The sequence below is a fragment of the Rattus norvegicus genome, chromosome 3 (genome assembly GCF_036323735.1).
Source record: "Rattus norvegicus strain BN/NHsdMcwi chromosome 3, GRCr8, whole genome shotgun sequence".
Lineage (NCBI taxonomy): Eukaryota > Metazoa > Chordata > Mammalia > Rodentia > Muridae > Rattus > Rattus norvegicus.
The window spans coordinates 166,858,170-166,876,243 of NC_086021.1; the positions used below are offsets into that span (position 1 = coordinate 166,858,170).

The 18,074-nt window shown below is 47.8% G+C and overlaps 1 protein-coding gene across 1 annotated transcript in view; it reads left to right on the forward strand.

Annotated features, from left to right (window-relative positions):
• The window catches only part of Ctnnbl1 (catenin, beta like 1), a 161,034-nt gene that overhangs the window by 50,271 nt on the left and 92,689 nt on the right, over positions 1 to 18,074 (forward strand). The window contains exons 4-5 of the mRNA NM_001024870.1: positions 1,969 to 2,108; positions 15,983 to 16,080. Of these exons, the coding sequence (NP_001020041.1) occupies positions 1,969 to 2,108; positions 15,983 to 16,080 (238 nt within the window). The remainder of the gene's footprint in view (positions 1 to 1,968; positions 2,109 to 15,982; positions 16,081 to 18,074) is intronic.

Here is an 18,074-nt window from a genome sequence, read left to right on the forward strand (position 1 = left end):
TTTCTTTTAATCAAAATGCAGAAGTTTTGAAGAGCCTTCTTTGCTGAATTGAACTGGAGGCAATTTTGACTAACTACTACTGCCTGAGGAGAGGGGAAGAGAAAACATCAAACATAGTTTGATGCCTTCTGACAGAGTGTATTCCTTCCTCCGAATTTACCCTACCCATGATTGTGAATGCATAGCTATGTGCCATTTGTTATGGGGGAGTGGAAACTGTCTGAGAAAGGGGGATTCTTTAAATAAATTACCGTACACCAGCACGAGCGAGTGTACTGTGCAGCTGTTTAAAATTGATGATTTACAACGGGAATTTCAGATAAACAGTCTCCCACGCACTCTGTGATTGATTGGCAGTCCCTTCTTAGAGCATTGTCTAGAGAAGGATTTGGAAGCCAGGGCCAGGCTGAGCATCAGGGGAGACTGGTGCGATCAGTGAGGGGCTTCTTGTTGCCATCCAACAGCAATTTGTCAGGAACCGTCTCTTACTGTTGTAAAAGAATGTTTAGCTGGTATTAACAGCACAGTAAAACTGAGCATTGACCAGAGATTTGCTTTGTGGGTGAAAGGCTAAGAATTGAGAAAAATGACCCAAATGCACTGGAATATCATCAGTGGTTATTTCCAGTTCAGAGGATTATGGATGACCTCTGTATGCTTTTAAATGGCTTGCCTTTCTTTCCCCAGTTCTCTGTGAAAAGTAATATTTTATAATTATAAAATATATTTGTAAGTGCTTAAGAATAATAACAGGAAAAACAGTGACAAGGGATATTAACTGTGGGTGTTTTAACAAAATCCAGTCTTACTCTTTATGGATTCTGGATTCCAGTGTCTGTCTGCCCTTTAGCATCTGCAACATGGAGAATGCCATAGCTTCTGTGGGTCCTGCTTACATTCCTGTTTTCAGGCTTCCACTTAATACGATGGGCATCTGTGCATGCAGGAGACAAAAGCCAGTGTTCCTGTCTGTCCAAAGCTTACATTCCAGAAGAGAAGCCAGACACAGAGTAACAGTAGTGGCCAGCATAGAGTCAGTGAGTGCGGACTCTTCTGTTTCTCAGGAGTCTGGCTCTGTTCTGAGTCCTGTGTGCTTTGAGTCTTATCTGACAGCACCCTGTGGGACGGGTACCATTTTTGTCCCACTTACAGATGAAACTGAGACATAGACACACCAAGAAAGTAACTGAACTAGCCAGGTTCAAGGCCAGGCCATTGGACTCTGGAGCCCATGTAACCCCCATGTCCTCTCCGTCAGTCTGGGTCTGGCATTGTTCAGCTGCGGTCCTTGGAATAGCTCATTTGCTTCCGGGAACAAACATTCCTGCAGAGGGCATGCAGAGGGAATGAATGCAAAGCAGTCCTGTTCCCTGTGTCTAGACAGGGTTGTGAGGAGGTTCGGGGTAGACAAGTGAGCGACAGGGACAGTGATTGCAGAATGTCAGAGTCTAGATCAGCCTGACCTGTGACCTGCTCTTATCTCACCAGCGCTTGTGTGAAGGGAGAGGGTTGCTACTGGGAGGCTGCAGTGTCTTCTTCTCTTCCTTTGGGCAGCTGAGGAGAACTGGTTCTTGATCTGAAGGGGGTAAGAGAAACCCTCTTTGGATCCAGTCCAGGGCCCCAGAGTAAATGGCACCCCAAGGGGTAATGGTAGCTAATCCATAGGACTGGAGGGCAGAACATTTATGGCTGCAGAATGCTTCGAGGGCCTTAAGAAGGCAGCTGTGGCTGTAGGAGTAAGGGGACCCCTGTAATGAGATCTGAATCCAAGATTGATTTTTGTAATGAGGAAATCGATTTCCCAAGGAAACCGTGTGGCAGTATGATGTCTGGATGAGTGTGCTTCTTGGTTGGTCTGCTGTCGACATTTTGACAGATTGTGTCAGTCTGGATTGTGTTGCTGTTTGTTCTCACATGCCAAGAGCACCCCTTGCCGTTCAGTGACCCTGTCCTGTTCTCCCCTCCTAGGTTCATGGAATCCGAGCTGGACCTCAATGATATCATTCAGGAGATGCATGTGGTGGCCACCATGCCTGACCTGTACCACCTTCTCGTGGAGCTGAGCGCTGTGCAGTCGCTTCTCGGCTTGCTGGGACACGATAATACAGATATCCTTGAGATCCGTGCAGTGGAAGGCTGACACGGGAGAGTGCTTTCCTCTCTCCGCCTGCCTGTCTCCGCTGACGGCTGCTGTCAGGGCTGTGGTTCTGTTGCTATTCTCTCTCTCTTCCTTCCTGAAATGCACACTGCTCTTTACTCAGGAAAACCTGAGCTTTATCTCTGAATGTCCCGGTCTCTGTCAGTGTTAGGACACACTGCTCATCTACGTGCTAGAACACACTGCTCATCCACCAACAGCAGTAGTTTTCCAGATCAGAATTTGGAGGCTCCTCGCTGAGGTGAGAGCAGACAGATTTGAGTGCATTGATGGAGACATCATTCTGCTAACAGATGGCTCTGTGGATTGAGGCTGGAGGAGGCAGTGAACCATGGCAGAGTGCTTGTCGGGATGTCCAGAGGATAGGGAAGCTTGTCTGTTTTGTCCACTACTATTTTCTAGTTCCTTAAAAGAAGACTGGGCATTTCCTACTTGATGAATGAGCTTTAGAACTAAACAGACAAGGTGGGCTTGGCTCCTAGCCTCATTTTCAGTAAATTTGCTATTTCTACCTGCAAAGCTAGAGTTAAAAACCTCGTCCCTTAGTGTTGTTGAGGAAATCAGAGACATTGGCTTACCACACATAGCTCCTGGCACATGGAAGGCACTTAGTAATGTTCTGTGTAACAAAATCTGCATCATGACTTCTCAAATCACTTCATACTCTGTCTCCGCTGTTGTGTGTGTGGCTGCTGCAGTGTAGGCATTCTATGGGCTGTGCGTGGGGCTGTGTGTGCTGTTCGTTACACAGTCTAGTTGTTTGAATCCAGATTTTCAAAGGTAAGAGGTAAATGTCGTGGGTCTGCTTGAGTGGTAGTCACAGGAAATCTGCTCCTGCTTCTGTTAGTTTCACCTTTCCAGTAATCTCTCTCCTGAGAGCATGTCTGACTGACTAGGCTCTTTCCTGACTGATAATTCTCACAGAAATCAATCGGTGAATAGTTTTAATGTGGCTTCTGGAAGGGCAATCTTAAAACATTTCTGATGCTTTATGTGCCTTTATTGTTAAGAATGGCTCAGCCCATCCTTGGGTTGACAGGGTTTGCTGTGGGGTTCTGGGTCACCGATTTCAGAGCCAGATGTCCCATGTGTTCATTTATAGACACGACTGAGTGCTGTTAGGTGTGCGCTTAGTCTGGGCCTCAGCAGTGTCCACTGTTCAGGTGCTCAGGGAGCATGCTGGGTATTGTCTTAGGCCACTTGGGTTGCTATTACAAAGAACCTTGGACACGTGGCTCATAAATGACAAAGAGAATTGTGTCCTGTAGTTCTAGTGTTAGACAGTTCAGTAAGACTGGCAATTCTGGTATCTGCTAGTTCAGGTTTCTGGTTCCAGGTAGCTTTTTTTTTTGTTTGTTTGTTTGTTTTTCTTTCTGTGTCCTCTCATAGTGAGAGGGTGAGGAGCTTGCCAGCTTTCTTTATAAGGACATTGGTCTTACCTGTGAGGCCTCTGGCCTCTTCACTTCCCAAAGTCCCTGCCTCCAACTATTATCAGCCTGGAAATTAGGTTTCATCATAGGAAATGGGGGGTGGGGATATAAATATTTGTTTTGTCTGTAACAGGACCTGATACAAGACCGGCCTACTCAAGGGCAGATTCAGTGACAGCATTCTAACTCTGGTTCACATATTTAATAGTAGGCTTTGGAGTCTCACCAGGCTTAGCCTACACCTTGTTGATTCATCTCTCATTTGCTACTGTATTTATTTGTGTGTGTGCGTGTGTGCATGCGTGCGTGGGCATGCAGGCATGGAGACAGGACACAGTGCATGTGTGGAGGTTAGAAGACAACCTAGGTTAGTCCTCAGGCACCTTCCGCTCTCGATTTGAAAACGGGTGTCTTACTGACCTGGAACTTCACCCCACAGGCCAGGCTGGGGGCCTGCAAGCTTGTAGGGATCTGGCTTTCTCTGGTGCACCCCACAGCTAACTGGCAGTCAAGACTGACTTGTCCTGACCATGGTCCCTGCATTTCCTGAAGCATACCCTTGTCATGCCATTGACAGTTGCCAAGTCACCCGTCACTCTGTGTATTAAGATAGAAATTACCTATTTTGTTTCTGGAACTCGCAGTTCTCATTCTTCTTTTCCTGCTAATTCAAAACAACATGAGCCGTGCTGCCAGCTGCTAACATCTCTGATTCCCCGGCCATTTCTGCTGGGGAGAGGACTGACATGGGCTGCGCTGCTCGACATCCGTGTTCTTGGGAGAGGCAAGGTGCATCCTGGTCTTTAAAGGGAAAAACTGTATCTCCTTTTAGTGTCTCTGACAGACCGCCATTTTCCTCCTGTTTCCCCAGGGCCAAGCCGTTCTTCGCTCCTTTCTGCCAGCCCTCACCCAACTGCCCTAATGATATTTTTTAAAATCTGATTTTTAATTATGCCCTACATCACATTTAAAGTGCATTTGAAATATTTTTAATTACCTTAATTTTAATTAGATGCAGCAATTAGGGTAAATGTCATCCTCTTCAAAGTATGGCTTTTCTTGAAAGTGATTTCGGGAAAGGGGCGGCCTCCCGACTCGAAGCTAACATGCTTATCTTCATCAGGGGGATGTCCCCCAATACCTTACCCACTTATCTGTAATCTGTAATGGAAATTCTCGAGGAAACGGTTGTTAACGATTTACTGTTGTACAGCTGTGACTGCCCGCAACACCTTACCATGAATAAACAATTTCATGGCTGTCATGACTTCCAAGTTTTAATCTTTTTTTAACTCTTCATTTATCACCCAGGACCATACATGGCTGGTTGTGTTCCCCCCAAGCACAGGTCATCTTTGCTTTGTCCTTCTCAGAGGAAGCATAAACGATGGGGATTTTAATTGGATCTGAGTCTGGCTTGTTGTAACCTTAAGAGGCAGCGGATGGGAGGCAACAGCTTGTGCCTCGTCCTTCAGTCCTTTCAAGCGTGAGAAGCTGCTGAACAGTTGATCCTGGCTCTCCGCACCACTGCCGCTGCCGAGGGCTCGTCAGCTGTCTTGCTGTCCCCCAGAGGCTGGGTTATGGGCTGGATGCAGAGTAGAACTCTGGTCTGTGAGGAGAGGGGGAAGGGACCCACCTTACATTGCATTAAATGTGTTTAGAGGAAGCATGAGGTGGAACCAAACAGCTGCTGCCCTCTCAAAATATCGCACTTTTAAATAATATCCCATAACCTAAACTATTTGAGCATTTTTAGAGTGCCAGCAATACCCCACCCTCCTTTATTGGGTGTGAACTGATTGGGAGTGTTTCTATAGAAAAATAAAAGCCCACAAGAAAACACATAGAATCAACTATCCTGGGCCCATGGTGGCCCACAGACTGAACCACCAACCAGAGAGCACACATGGGATGGAGTGGGTGGTGTATCCGACTCTGTTGTCTGCTTTTGGATCTCTTTCCCCTTACCGTGCCTCGCCACAGTAGGAGATGCCCCTTGTCCTACTGCAACTTGACCTGCCAAGGTGGGTTGATGTCCATGGGAGGCTCCCCTTGTTTTGAGCCTTTTCTGAAGAGAAAGGATAGCAGGGAAGTGAAGTGAGAGGGAGGGACGGAGAGATGCTGCAGTTGGGATGTAAAGTAAAAAATAATAAAAGCAAAGATGTGAAAGATCGTTTTCTCAAGTATTACTAGCCAATAATTTGATTCTGGCCCGGTGTTTTCTTAATTTGCCGGAAGAAACAAAGAGGAATACATCAAGGAGAGAGTACAATAGTGAAATTGCCACGGATGGCAGCTGGCTACCCTCTTCTGTGACAAACTCCTAACATAGTCATCATAGCACCAAGATTGTAAACATCCTGTTACTGTGTCATTTGCCATGGTCTTGATTGCGTGCCCAATCAGTGTAACCTTGCTGAAGTCTTTCGGTAGATTTGACTCCTCTCGGGTTGTTCCATTAAAGGCTAAGCGTGTTGTGCACTACTAAGAAGCAGGAGACAGCCCCAGTGGCTAGGAGCAAAGCACCCAGATTACTGCCTGGTGCATGTCGGGAGGTGCCCTTGTAGCCTCGGGAAATGCCCCTGGAACTCTAAGGAGGGGAGCATCATCCTTGGCTTGGGGCTAGTCAGGAACTGGGGGTTAGAGATCCGAAGCTTCTGATGGACAGAAATGAGGGCGGTTCCAGTTTGTTTCAGTGCTTTCTACCGGGAGGTTGGAACTGCTGATCTTTCTGTACTGCCAGCCTGTAGTCATGGACAATGTATCCCGATACCTGATACTAGATTTCTTTATCTAGAAAGAGGAAGGAAGGTGACTGTGCCTCCTGCTCTGTATCGAAGTGCCCCTGTCCTTTAATAAGGGATCAGGCCGTCCAAACAGAATATATTCCTTCTGCCTCCTCCCCTGCACTTCAGGGGAAAAAAAAAAAAAAAGCGATCTCACCGTGATGTGTAACTGGTGTGCAGGAAGGGAGAAATTTGTTTGTATTTCCCTGGTGGCAGTGGGACAGCTCTTTTTTGTGTGGACCAGCTTTAAGGAGTGAGGGTTCCCATTGTTTTTTAAGATAGTATTTGCACAGACTTTAGCAAGCTGGAGAACTTGTAGAGTCGTCCTTGCTGTTTTATGAAGAATTACGGTGGGAATTTGGAAAAGGAGCAGACTTGTTTTTCTTAGACCAACGGGGATCAATTGAACTTGAGCAGTTTGGTCTGGGAGTGCTAAAGTGGAACCAACTGACTGAGACATCATATTATCCCAGAGGGTGTGCACTGTAGTCTAGGGTGCCTTGTGTTATAGACCCAGCATTAATGAGCAAGAACAGGGCTGGGAAAGTTTAAGCTGCCAAGGGGCCTTCTTTCTAATTGGACTGGGAGGGAGCTGGTTCCCGCTCTGCTGCTCTCCTGCAAGCCCTGTCTAACAAGACGCACATATCTTCAGCTGCTGGCTTTTTAGGAGCTAGTCTCAATCTGATATTTCCAGACTCAAAATCACAACAGAGAGAATCGTCTTGTTTTCGTCTCGTGTCACATGACTTCCTAGATAATGCCTACTGATCCGTCACCCTTGTTTCTGGAGTCAGGTGACAGGTTGTAAAGAACATGTTTAGATTAGGCTTACGAATAAAGAGCTGTAAAGTGACAGGTTAGAAAGTAGAGCCATCTTACTTTAACTCTTGATCTTGCCATGAGGAACCCGTGCCTTCAAAGGTTACGGTGGTTGTGCGGGCTTTAGACACTTCCTCTGTGGCATGTTGGTGCCTGTGTGTCTGAGTAGGCACTCCGTGTTGACAGGGTGTGTGCATATCTTTTGATTTAGGGTCAATATAGACATAACAATCCAGATCCTGTTTGGGGAACTCTGTGCTGCTGTTTTCAAAGGAGAGAACTGTCTTGTCTGGATTTTGAAATACATTTGCTTTAATTCACCTGTATCTAACACTACTTGATCCACAAAGTAAAAAAACATTTTTGTGAAAGAAAGCCACACTTGCTGCATTACATCATTTATATCCTTTGACTCTATACTGGTTTGTCTTCTTTAAAGCCATCTGTTCAGTGCTCCCATTCTTCTTCCTCCTCTTCTTTTAATAACTTTGTTCCTTGTGGACACATCTCTGTGGATATTAATAGGATTAACAGTTTCTGAACCAATACTAAGGAGGATCAGGCCCCAAACCAAATATCTACAGCCAAAACACAGAGCAGAAGGGAGCACCGCCTTTGTCCAGAAGCCTCCGTGTGAGGGACTGTTCATGCCCCACTGGTCTTCTCCACTTCACAGTTATGCAGATGTATGGCCCTGGGAGTGGACAGATACAGGGGAGCGAGTGGGGGCCCTTTTACTCAACGTGACAAAATAGGCTCTTAAACCAAGCCAAGCTGTGTTAAGCAAGCAGCTTAAACTTTCCCAGCCCTGTTCTTGCTCATTAATGCTGGGTCTATAACACAAGGCACCCTAGACTACAGTGCACACCCTCTGGGATAATATGATGTCTCAGAGAGACAGCTGTCTGTCTTCCTATTGCACCGGGATGGGAGAACTTGTACTTTGTGTGCTTGAGATTCTAATGCAGTGGAGGAGCCTGTGTGCCCGGTGTCTGCCTGTGGTAGAGCACTGTGCCCCGTGTCTGCCTGTGGTAGAGCACTGTGCCCCGTGTCTGCCTGTGGTAGAGCGCTGTGCCCATGTCTGCCTATGGTAGAGCGCTGTGCCCAGTGTCTGCCTGTGGTAGAGGCTTCTTGTCTGTCCATCTTTAATCCTGATCCTTGTTCCTTTCTGGTCTTTAGATGACCTTCCTTCTTGTGGTCATATTACTTTCCCTAGGAGTTGATGGTCATAATTATGGTCTCTTTATTGGCTTCTGAAATTCTATTTTGGGAAAGTTGGGGATTTATATAAAATCAGTGGCGGATTAGATAAAGATGTTTGTAGACTTGATGAATAGCTTATTCTCAAATGAGGCAGGAAAGCAAGCCAGGAAAAGAATCTACTAGAACATTAAATGAAATGACTTTTCTTGGTAAAAAGGTAGAAAGTCATTGGGTTCCCTATAAAACTACCTCTATTATCAATTTTCCAGCTTTTAAGTCCTGGGTTTGATGTGATACATTGGCACATGATGTGAGACAAAACAAAAATAAGTAAGATCTTCCCTAAATATCTTAGAAGCAACAACAGTTAGGTCTTCCAAACAAGCGTGTCCCAGAAAGGAGACCATACCATGCTAGTTTTAGACTGCACAGGCTGTCAGAAGAATGGCGTCCACAGTGATGGCTCTGGGTTCTAAGGGGAGACTTGTATATGAAAACTTGAGTTTTGACTTATATGACCTTGGTGTGTGTGGCCACTTTTCTTATAGCCATACAGGGTCATCAGTTGGGCGTAGATGGTCACCCATGTTTTACAGATACAGAAGCTGAGACATACTTGTGCACGGTTATATGGCTGGTGTTAATTATCAGACTATTCTGCTCGTCAAAGCAAAGATGAGTATATTGTGACCCCTGACCTTAAACTTTTGCTGACTTGTCCATCATCCAGCCAGGTACAGTAAACCCACCACTAAATCGAACTATTTAAAGACAAGTTATCTGTAGGACTTCTAGGCTGCCACTTGTAGTCTAGCAAGAGCATGCAGGTGGAATCTGGGCACCACTCACGATCTGACGCCAGCCAGGAGTTATAGCCCAGACCGAGCAGAGTGCTGTGCTGCCTGTTGATGCTGTGGAGACATTCAAATCCCAAAGTCTGTGTGTTTTCCGCCAGACATCTCCTTCCGTACCACAGTAAAGGCAACAAATTGAAAATCAAACCATCATGAGTTGGTGGCCTTGATATCCACTTCGTCTTGAGTCTATTTTATGAATAATTGTACATACTAATTAATAAGTAATCATTCCTGCTGCCGTTCAGGGGATGGAATGATACTACTTATTGTACTGGATTCAGATCCTTATCATACAGACAGGTGACTGTGGTAGATGAATGATGGGGTCAGCGGATGGATGCAGATGTCATCTGGTGGGTAGACAGAGCAGTCACTGGGCAGACGTGGGCTTAGTGGGTGGGTAGAAAGATCAGTGGACGAATGGAGGGGCAGGTAGGAATGGGAAGTCGGGAGAGGGTTGGGTTGGTGTATGGGTCAAGGTGTGGGTGGGTGGGTTGGTGGGTGGATAGAAAGATCAGTAGATAGGTAGATAATAGACAAAGGCTGGGTAGGTTATTGGAGGGAGAGAGGGAGAAAAGGGTGGATTGTGGATGGATAGAGGGATGGGTGAATGGGTGTGTGGGTAGATGTTAGAAAGAACGTTGCTGTAAGCATGACAATGGGTTATCACACCTAAGAACTTTTCACGAGAGTCTAAATGTGGGAGTTTCTTAGACGAGGAGTTATTAACATTTTATCCTTTATCCTAAGACTTTTAATAATTTATGGTAGAAATAAATACTGGGTCTTTCTTTCCTGCGATTACAGTAATTCCATTAAACCAGAGTTTACCTGAGTCTAGCCATGCTTGAGCCGTGCATACATCAGTGTGGAAGGCAAGGCAGGGCATTGTGACTGGGGTCAGGGATGGCCCTGGAAGGCTCCCTTTGCCCTTCTGATGCGGGTGCACTTGGGCTTTCTGGTATGAAATGAGGACCGTGCTTTACTGTGCAGTGCTGGCGTGAGAACTCAGTGCCTGGCCCCTGGTCCAGTGACAGCATTTGAAGTGCTGGCTTTATGATGGTGACTGTTTTGGCTTTCATGGAGGGCAACCCTGCTTACAGGGTAACACTTGGGTTTCTAGGCATAATTTGTTAGCTTTTTTAAAATTTAATTGAAATGACTTGTGTAGTTGGATTTACCGTTTGTCAAGTATGACCCATGGTCTTTTGTGTCAACAGCTTTCTGGTTACTTCATTTATAAAATGTGAAAGATTTTTGTCCAAAGACCTTTAAGCTCATTATCCTGTCTGTAGCACTTTTGTAGTTTGGGTAAATATCACCTTTAAGAGTAAAAGAGATATAAAAAGTGTAATTACTTATTCATGACGGCCACCTAGTCAGTAAATCTTCATTTTTTTTCTTTTAGCAAAAGATATTCATAAAATCCCTAGGTTATCAGTTAGTAGTCAGCATCTCTGCCATTCTTGTCAGTGTGTCCTGCCTCTTCTGTTTTTCTTTCTGCTGCTACTAAGACTGTCCAGGCTTGACCTTGTCTCCAGTTCTCCACTCTCTGTGTCGCAGCTTTGGAGTGGGCTGTCCCCTTCAGGCTTGGCTCCCACATTCCCTACCATCTGTGCACTCTGACCCCAGCCCTCACAGCACACCGTTGTGCCCACACAAGCCCTGACCCTAGCCCTCACAACACACTGTTGTGCCCACACAAACCCTGACCCCAGCCCTTACAGCACACCGTCGTGCCCACACAAGCCCTGACCCCAGCCCTCACAAAACAGTCGTGCCCACACAAACCCTGACCCCAGCTCTCACAACACACTGTTGTGCCCACACAAGCCCTGACCCTAGCCCTCACAGCACACTGTTGTGCCCACACAAACCCTGACCCCAGCCCTTACAGCACACCGTCGTGCCCACACAAACCCTGACCCCAGCTCTCACAACACACTGTTGTGCCCACACAAGCCCTGACCCCAGCCCTCACAGAACACCATCGTGCCCACACAAGCCCTGACCCTAGCCCTCACAGAACACCATCGTGCCCACACAAGCCCTGACCCTAGCTCTCACAACACACTGTTGTGCCCACACAAACCCTGACCCCAGCCCTTACAGCACACCGTCGTGCCCACACAAGCCCTGACCCCAGCCCTCACAAAACACTGTCGTGCCCACACAAACCCTGACCCCAGCTCTCACAACACACTGTTGTGCCCACACAAGCCCTGACCCCAGCCCTTACAGCACACCGTCGTGCCCACACAAGCCCTGACCCCAGCCCTCACAAAACACTGTCGTGCCCACACAAACCCTGACCCCAGCTCTCACAACACACTGTTGTGCCCACACAAGCCCTGACCCTAGGCCTCACAGAACACTGTTGTGCCCACACAAACCCTGACCCCAGCCCTTACAGCACACCGTCGTGCCCACACAAACCCTGACCCCAGCTCTCACAACACACTGTTGTGCCCACACAAGCCCTGACCCCAGCCCTCACAGAACACCATCGTGCCCACACAAGCCCTGACCCTAGCCCTCACAGAACACCATCGTGCCCACACAAGCCCTGACCCTAGCCCTCACAGAACACTGTCGTGCCCACACAAGCCCTGACCCCAGCTCTCACAACACACTGTTGTGCCCACACAAGCCCTGACCCTCGCTCCCACAGCATGCCGTCGTGCCCACACAAGCCCTGACCCCAGCCCTCACAGCACACCATCGTGCCTACACAAGCCCTGACCCCAGCCCTCACAGCACACCATCGTGCCTACACAAGCCCTGACCCCAGCCCTCACAGCACGATGTCGTGCCCACACGAGCCCTAGTGTACCTCTTCACTTTGTTTTCTTTCTCTTTTAAAAAAATTACCATGTGGTAGTGCACATCTTTAATCCCAGCACTCGGAAGGTAGAGGCAGGTGGATCTCTGTGAGTTCAAAGCTAACCCAGTCTATAGAAAGAGTTCCAGAACAACCAAGGCTATACAAAGAAAGCCTATCTGGATAAAACAAACAAAACATTACTTTTCATTTTTTTATTATGTCTGTATGTGTGTGCGTGCACGTACACACAAGTGTGTGCCTGTATTCATGGAGACCACAGAAGGATGTTGGGTGTCCTGTTCTATTCCTCTCCCCTTGTTCCTAAAATACATGGCTTTACTGAAGCTTGAGCTAAGCTGAGGGTTAGCAATCCCCATGATTGATCCTCCTGTCTCCCCTCCACCCCAACACCTGGCTTTTTATGTCAGTGCTTGGATCTGAACTCAGATCCTTACTTAGATTGCACAGTGAGTTCTCTTACCCATAGAAACACTCTCTCCAGCTCACTTAGGCACCTTTTCTTCATCAAATCAGAACATCCCTCCTAGTCCTCTCCTCTCTCCCCTTCTGTGTTTTGATGAACTCCAGCATCTGTTCCCTATCCTCCCGAGCTTGCATGGCCCCGTCTTCCTAGTTGCCTGGTTTCTGGCCAGTGTCCTTTCAGGAGATCATTCCCATCTCCTCACTCAGGTCATATGTGCGGTTCCCAGTCTGTGTCCTTGTTTGAGATGTGTGATTTATTGTCTGTGGTAGGGGACGTAAAGTGTCTGTGATTATCCTTTCACAGAGGAGGAGACTGGGGACCAGAACCATGAATGGATTTGTCTTCACCACTTTGTCGTGCTTTATTAGTCACGGACATTCTGTAAACACAGGTGATGTGGGGGAGAAGAGAGACAGAGAAGAGCTTGTCTTCTGGTTTCAAATCACTTCTTTCCCCTCCTTGTTTCCTTTTGCTTAAACTTTACTCTTTTTCCTCTTATTTCCCCATGTTTCAATTCCATTGTATACATTAAAAATTAATTAGGGGGTTGGGGATTTAACTCAGTGGTAAAGCGCTTGCCTAACAAGCCTTGGATTTGGTCCTCAGCTCTGAAAAAATAATTAATTAGGTCTTTGTGGGAGGGGTGCATGTGTGCAGGTGCCCTTGGAAGCCAGAGAGGTGCATTGGATCCCCTGGAGCAGCCAGAGTTACAGGAAGTTATGAGCTACTTGGTGTAGGTGCTTGGAACTGAACTCGGGTCCTGTGCAAGAACAATATGCAATCCTGACACTTACACTCCTAACACTCACACTCCTGACACTCACACTCCTGACACACTCCTAACACTCACACTCCTAACACTCACACTCCTAACACTCACACTCCTAACACTCACACTCCTGACACTCACACTCCTAACACTCACACTCCTGACACTCACACTCCTGACACTCACATTCCTGATACTCACATTCCTGACACTCACACTCTTGACACTCCCACTCCTGACACACTCCTGACACTCACACTCCTGACACTCACACTCCTAACACTCACACTCCTAACACTCACACTCCTGACACTCACACTCCTGACACTCACACTCCTGACACACTCCTGACAGTTACAGTTCTGACACACTCCTAACACTCACACTCCTGACACTCACACTCCTGACACACTCCTCACACTCACACTCCTGACACTCACACTCCTAACACTCACACTCCTGACACTCACACTCCTAACACTCACACTCCTGACACTCACACTCCTGACACTCACACTCCTGACACACTCCTGACAGTTACAGTTCTGACACACTCCTGACACTCACACTCCTGACACACTCCTGACACTCACACTCCTGACACTCACACTCCTGACACACTCCTGACAGTTACAGTTCTGACACACTCCTAACACTCACACTCCTGACACTCACATTCCTGATACTCACACTCCTAACACACTCCTGACACTCACACTCCTAACACACTCCTAACACTCACACTCCTGACACTCACACTCCTGACACTCACACTCCTGACACTCACATTCCTGATACTCACACTCCTGACACTCACACTCCTGACACACTCCTGACACTCACACTCCTGACACTCACACTCCTGACACTCACACTCCTAACACTCACACTCCTGACACTCACACTCCTGACACACTCCTGACAGTTACAGTTCTGACACACTCCTGACACTCACACTCCTGACACTCACATTCCTGATACTCACACTCCTAACACACTCCTGACACTCACACTCCTAACACACTCCTGACACTCACACTCCTGACACTCACATTCCTGATACTCACATTCCTGACACTCACACTCTTGACACTCCCACTCCTGACACACTCCTGACACTCACACTCCTGACACTCACACTCCTAACACTCACACTCCTAACACTCACACTCCTGACACTCACACTCCTGACACTCACACTCCTGACACTCACACTCCTGACACACTCCTGACAGTTACAGTTCTGACACACTCCTAACACTCACACTCCTGACACTCACACTCCTGACACTCACACTCCTGACACACTCCTCACACTCACACTCCTGACACTCACACTCCTAACACTCACACTCCTGACACTCACACTCCTAACACTCACACTCCTGACACTCACACTCCTGACACTCACACTCCTGACACACTCCTGACAGTTACAGTTCTGACACACTCCTGACACTCACACTCCTGACACACTCCTGACACTCACACTCCTGACACTCACACTCCTGACACACTCCTGACAGTTACAGTTCTGACACACTCCTAACACTCACACTCCTGACACTCACATTCCTGATACTCACACTCCTAACACACTCCTGACACTCACACTCCTAACACACTCCTAACACTCACACTCCTGACACTCACACTCCTGACACTCACACTCCTGACACTCACATTCCTGATACTCACACTCCTGACACTCACACTCCTGACACACTCCTGACACTCACACTCCTGACACTCACACTCCTGACACTCACACTCCTAACACTCACACTCCTGACACTCACACTCCTGACACACTCCTGACAGTTACAGTTCTGACACACTCCTGACACTCACACTCCTGACACTCACATTCCTGATACTCACACTCCTAACACACTCCTGACACTCACACTCCTAACACACTCCTAACACTCACACTCCTGACACTCACACTCCTGACACTCACACTCCTGACACTCACATTCCTGATACTCACACTCCTGACACTCACACTCCTGACACACTCCTGACACTCACACTCCTGACACTCACACTCCTGACATTCACACTCCTGACACACTCCTGACACTCACATTCCTGACACTCACACTCCTGACACTCACACTCCTGACACACTCCTAACACTCACACTCCTAACACTCACACTCTGAAGCACTTACCATCTTTCCAGCCCCAATGCTCACCTTCTTTGTGTGGATTGAAGGAGTGTGACTGGGGCTCAATGCTGCCCCATGGAAACCCTTTCCTTTATACTGCCTAGCAAGTTCGCCCTGCCCTGGTCTCTGCCGACCCCCTGGTAGGGACAGTTACCTCTCCTGCCTCTGCTGGTGAGATGTGCCAGGCAGGTTCAGTCATGCTGCATCTGAGAGTTGAAGTTGTGAGATAGGGGTAAAGAGGCTGGAAATGCAGTTTCCCCACATGATCTGTTTGAAGCCTGGAAATTATGAAAACACAGTAGACCTGCAAACTATGTTGTAAGTGAAGTGAGACCCATCGATGGAGGAAGGACAGTAGTAAAACCTGAGGATGTTAAAAACATACAATGATGGTGGCTGGTGACCCAAGGAAAGCCAAACATTGAACAAGATGTAAGCAGGACTTCAGTGTGCCTGGAATGTCCTTAACACCCATCACATGTGTCCATAGCTGTGGTCGATCTCCTTCAGGAGCTGACAGACATAGACACCCTCCACGAGAGTGAAGAAGGAGCAGAAGTTCTCATCGATGCCCTTGTAAGTCGCTCATGCTTCAGGCTGGGTGGGAATGTGATGTGTTGGTCTTAACCTGCCACTGTGCTCAAGTGCTATCCATAGACTGCTGGGTTGAGTCTGGTTGGAAGTGTGGAGAGATGGCTGGTGAGGAGCTCTCTTCTGTGCGACCGGGAGGGAAGAGACTAGAGGAGCCTAGCATATTACCTAAGTGTTCTAAGCAGGACTTTCCTCCTTTCCTTAGCCCAGCTTATTCCTCACCACATCCTCCTGGAAGCCAAGTCCCAGGAGAGGCAGAACAGTATCTCTGTATTCTCTCTTCGCTTTGACTCTGTGTCTTTCCCTCACTCACTGGTTTGCTGCTAACCTTTGGATAGAGAGATCTATCTCGCAGATGTTTGCTTTCTGTCTCCAGCTTTATAATTGCAGTAAGGATGGACATGGCTACTTACTGTACACAAGACGGGTCGTCAGGGAGACTGGGGGTGGGATTAGAAATGGAGAGCAAAGGGCTGGAGAGATGGCTCAGCTGTTAAAGGCTAGGCTCACAACCAAAAATATAAGAAATGGAGAGCAAAAACCTGAGATCTCTCGAAGGTGAGAACCGCATCATTAGTTTGTTTCATTGTGCAACCTTGGCTAGCCTCGAACTTGATCTGTAGACAAGGCTAGCCTGAAACTCTCAGAGATCTGAATTCCCAGATCTCCGCCTGCCTTTGCTTCTTCTGTGTTTAAGGCTTTACATCACTCACTTCCTTAGCAGTTACCCAGGCAGCACCAAGGCAACCCCTGGCCACCAGGTAAGCCAGAGACGTGGACTCCTCCTGGGCCCTCAGCCAGGCCTGTGTCCACTGAAGCAGAAGCTTGCATGCTCTGACCCTGCCTGCTGAGGGATTCCTCCAGACTGAAAAGGCAGTATGCTGGCCTGGGGGAAGGCAAATATGGTCTAGCCTCTTACCCTAATTCTGATGGGAGTTCCTTCTGCTCACTGCTAGGGACTTTGGGCCTCCCTTTCCTCTCCTGCCACTTCTCTCTGATAAGAATAGTGGCAAGTGCTGATTTCTGTGCAGTCTGTAATTTCTCAGATGCCACTGCAGCCATTCATGGTAGGCACTAAAGCTGCCTTCAGGCCCCACCCACAGGCCTGGGGAATCAGAGTAGGTGGACTGGGAACTCCAGTGCCTAGGAGACAACTCTGCAGCATGGCCTACCACTTCTCTTAAGGTTCTCAGCACCAGATCTTCCCCCACATCGAGCTCACTGCTGATGTGGTATAAGTGGAGGGGTTGACAACCCATTGGAGAGGAATGAGTCTCTGGGCCCGGCTGGAGTCCAGCAGGGGCTGTGCTGCTAGCATGAAATCTCTATGGCTGTTTTCCTTTCAGGCTCCGTCCTAGAGTGAGCTGCCACTTTTATGGGCTTTGAGACCTTTATTTTTCCTCAGAACTGCTGTACAGCAAGGGAAGGATTCTGCCAGGGTAGCCTTTGTTTTGAGGAGCATTTGTCGCAAGGCTGTGACACTCCCTCCTGCACTGTCTCTCCGAAGTGTCATCTGTGCAGTCTTACCTTCCAGAGGTTAATTACGGTGGCCCTGTGTGCGCCTTCCTGCCTAGTCCCTGGGCTGGTTTTAATTACCATCCTTTGCCTGTGTGAATGGAGAAGATGAGAAGGGAACAGCTAGCCAGGCGGCTGCTGTGAACTACATAGAAGTGGCAGCTCACACAAAGCCCCCTTTGTGTCTTCGTGTTGCCAAGCCCACCAACAAAGGCTGCATCTTGCAGATTTTATTGTCTGTCTGGAAGGAAACAGTTCCTCCTCAGTCTTGGGAGCCATTAGGTAGCTGCTGTGCAGGATTTCCTATTTGTTTGGGATTTTTTATGATTATATTATTTTAAGATTTTGGCTCTTACGGCTTTATCCTGGTGGGGCTTTTGTGAAGCACAAACACTGAGCGTTCTGGAGTCCGGTGTGCTGTGTGCTTTCTGCCGTCGCTCAGAAGCCGTCAGAAAACGCCAGTG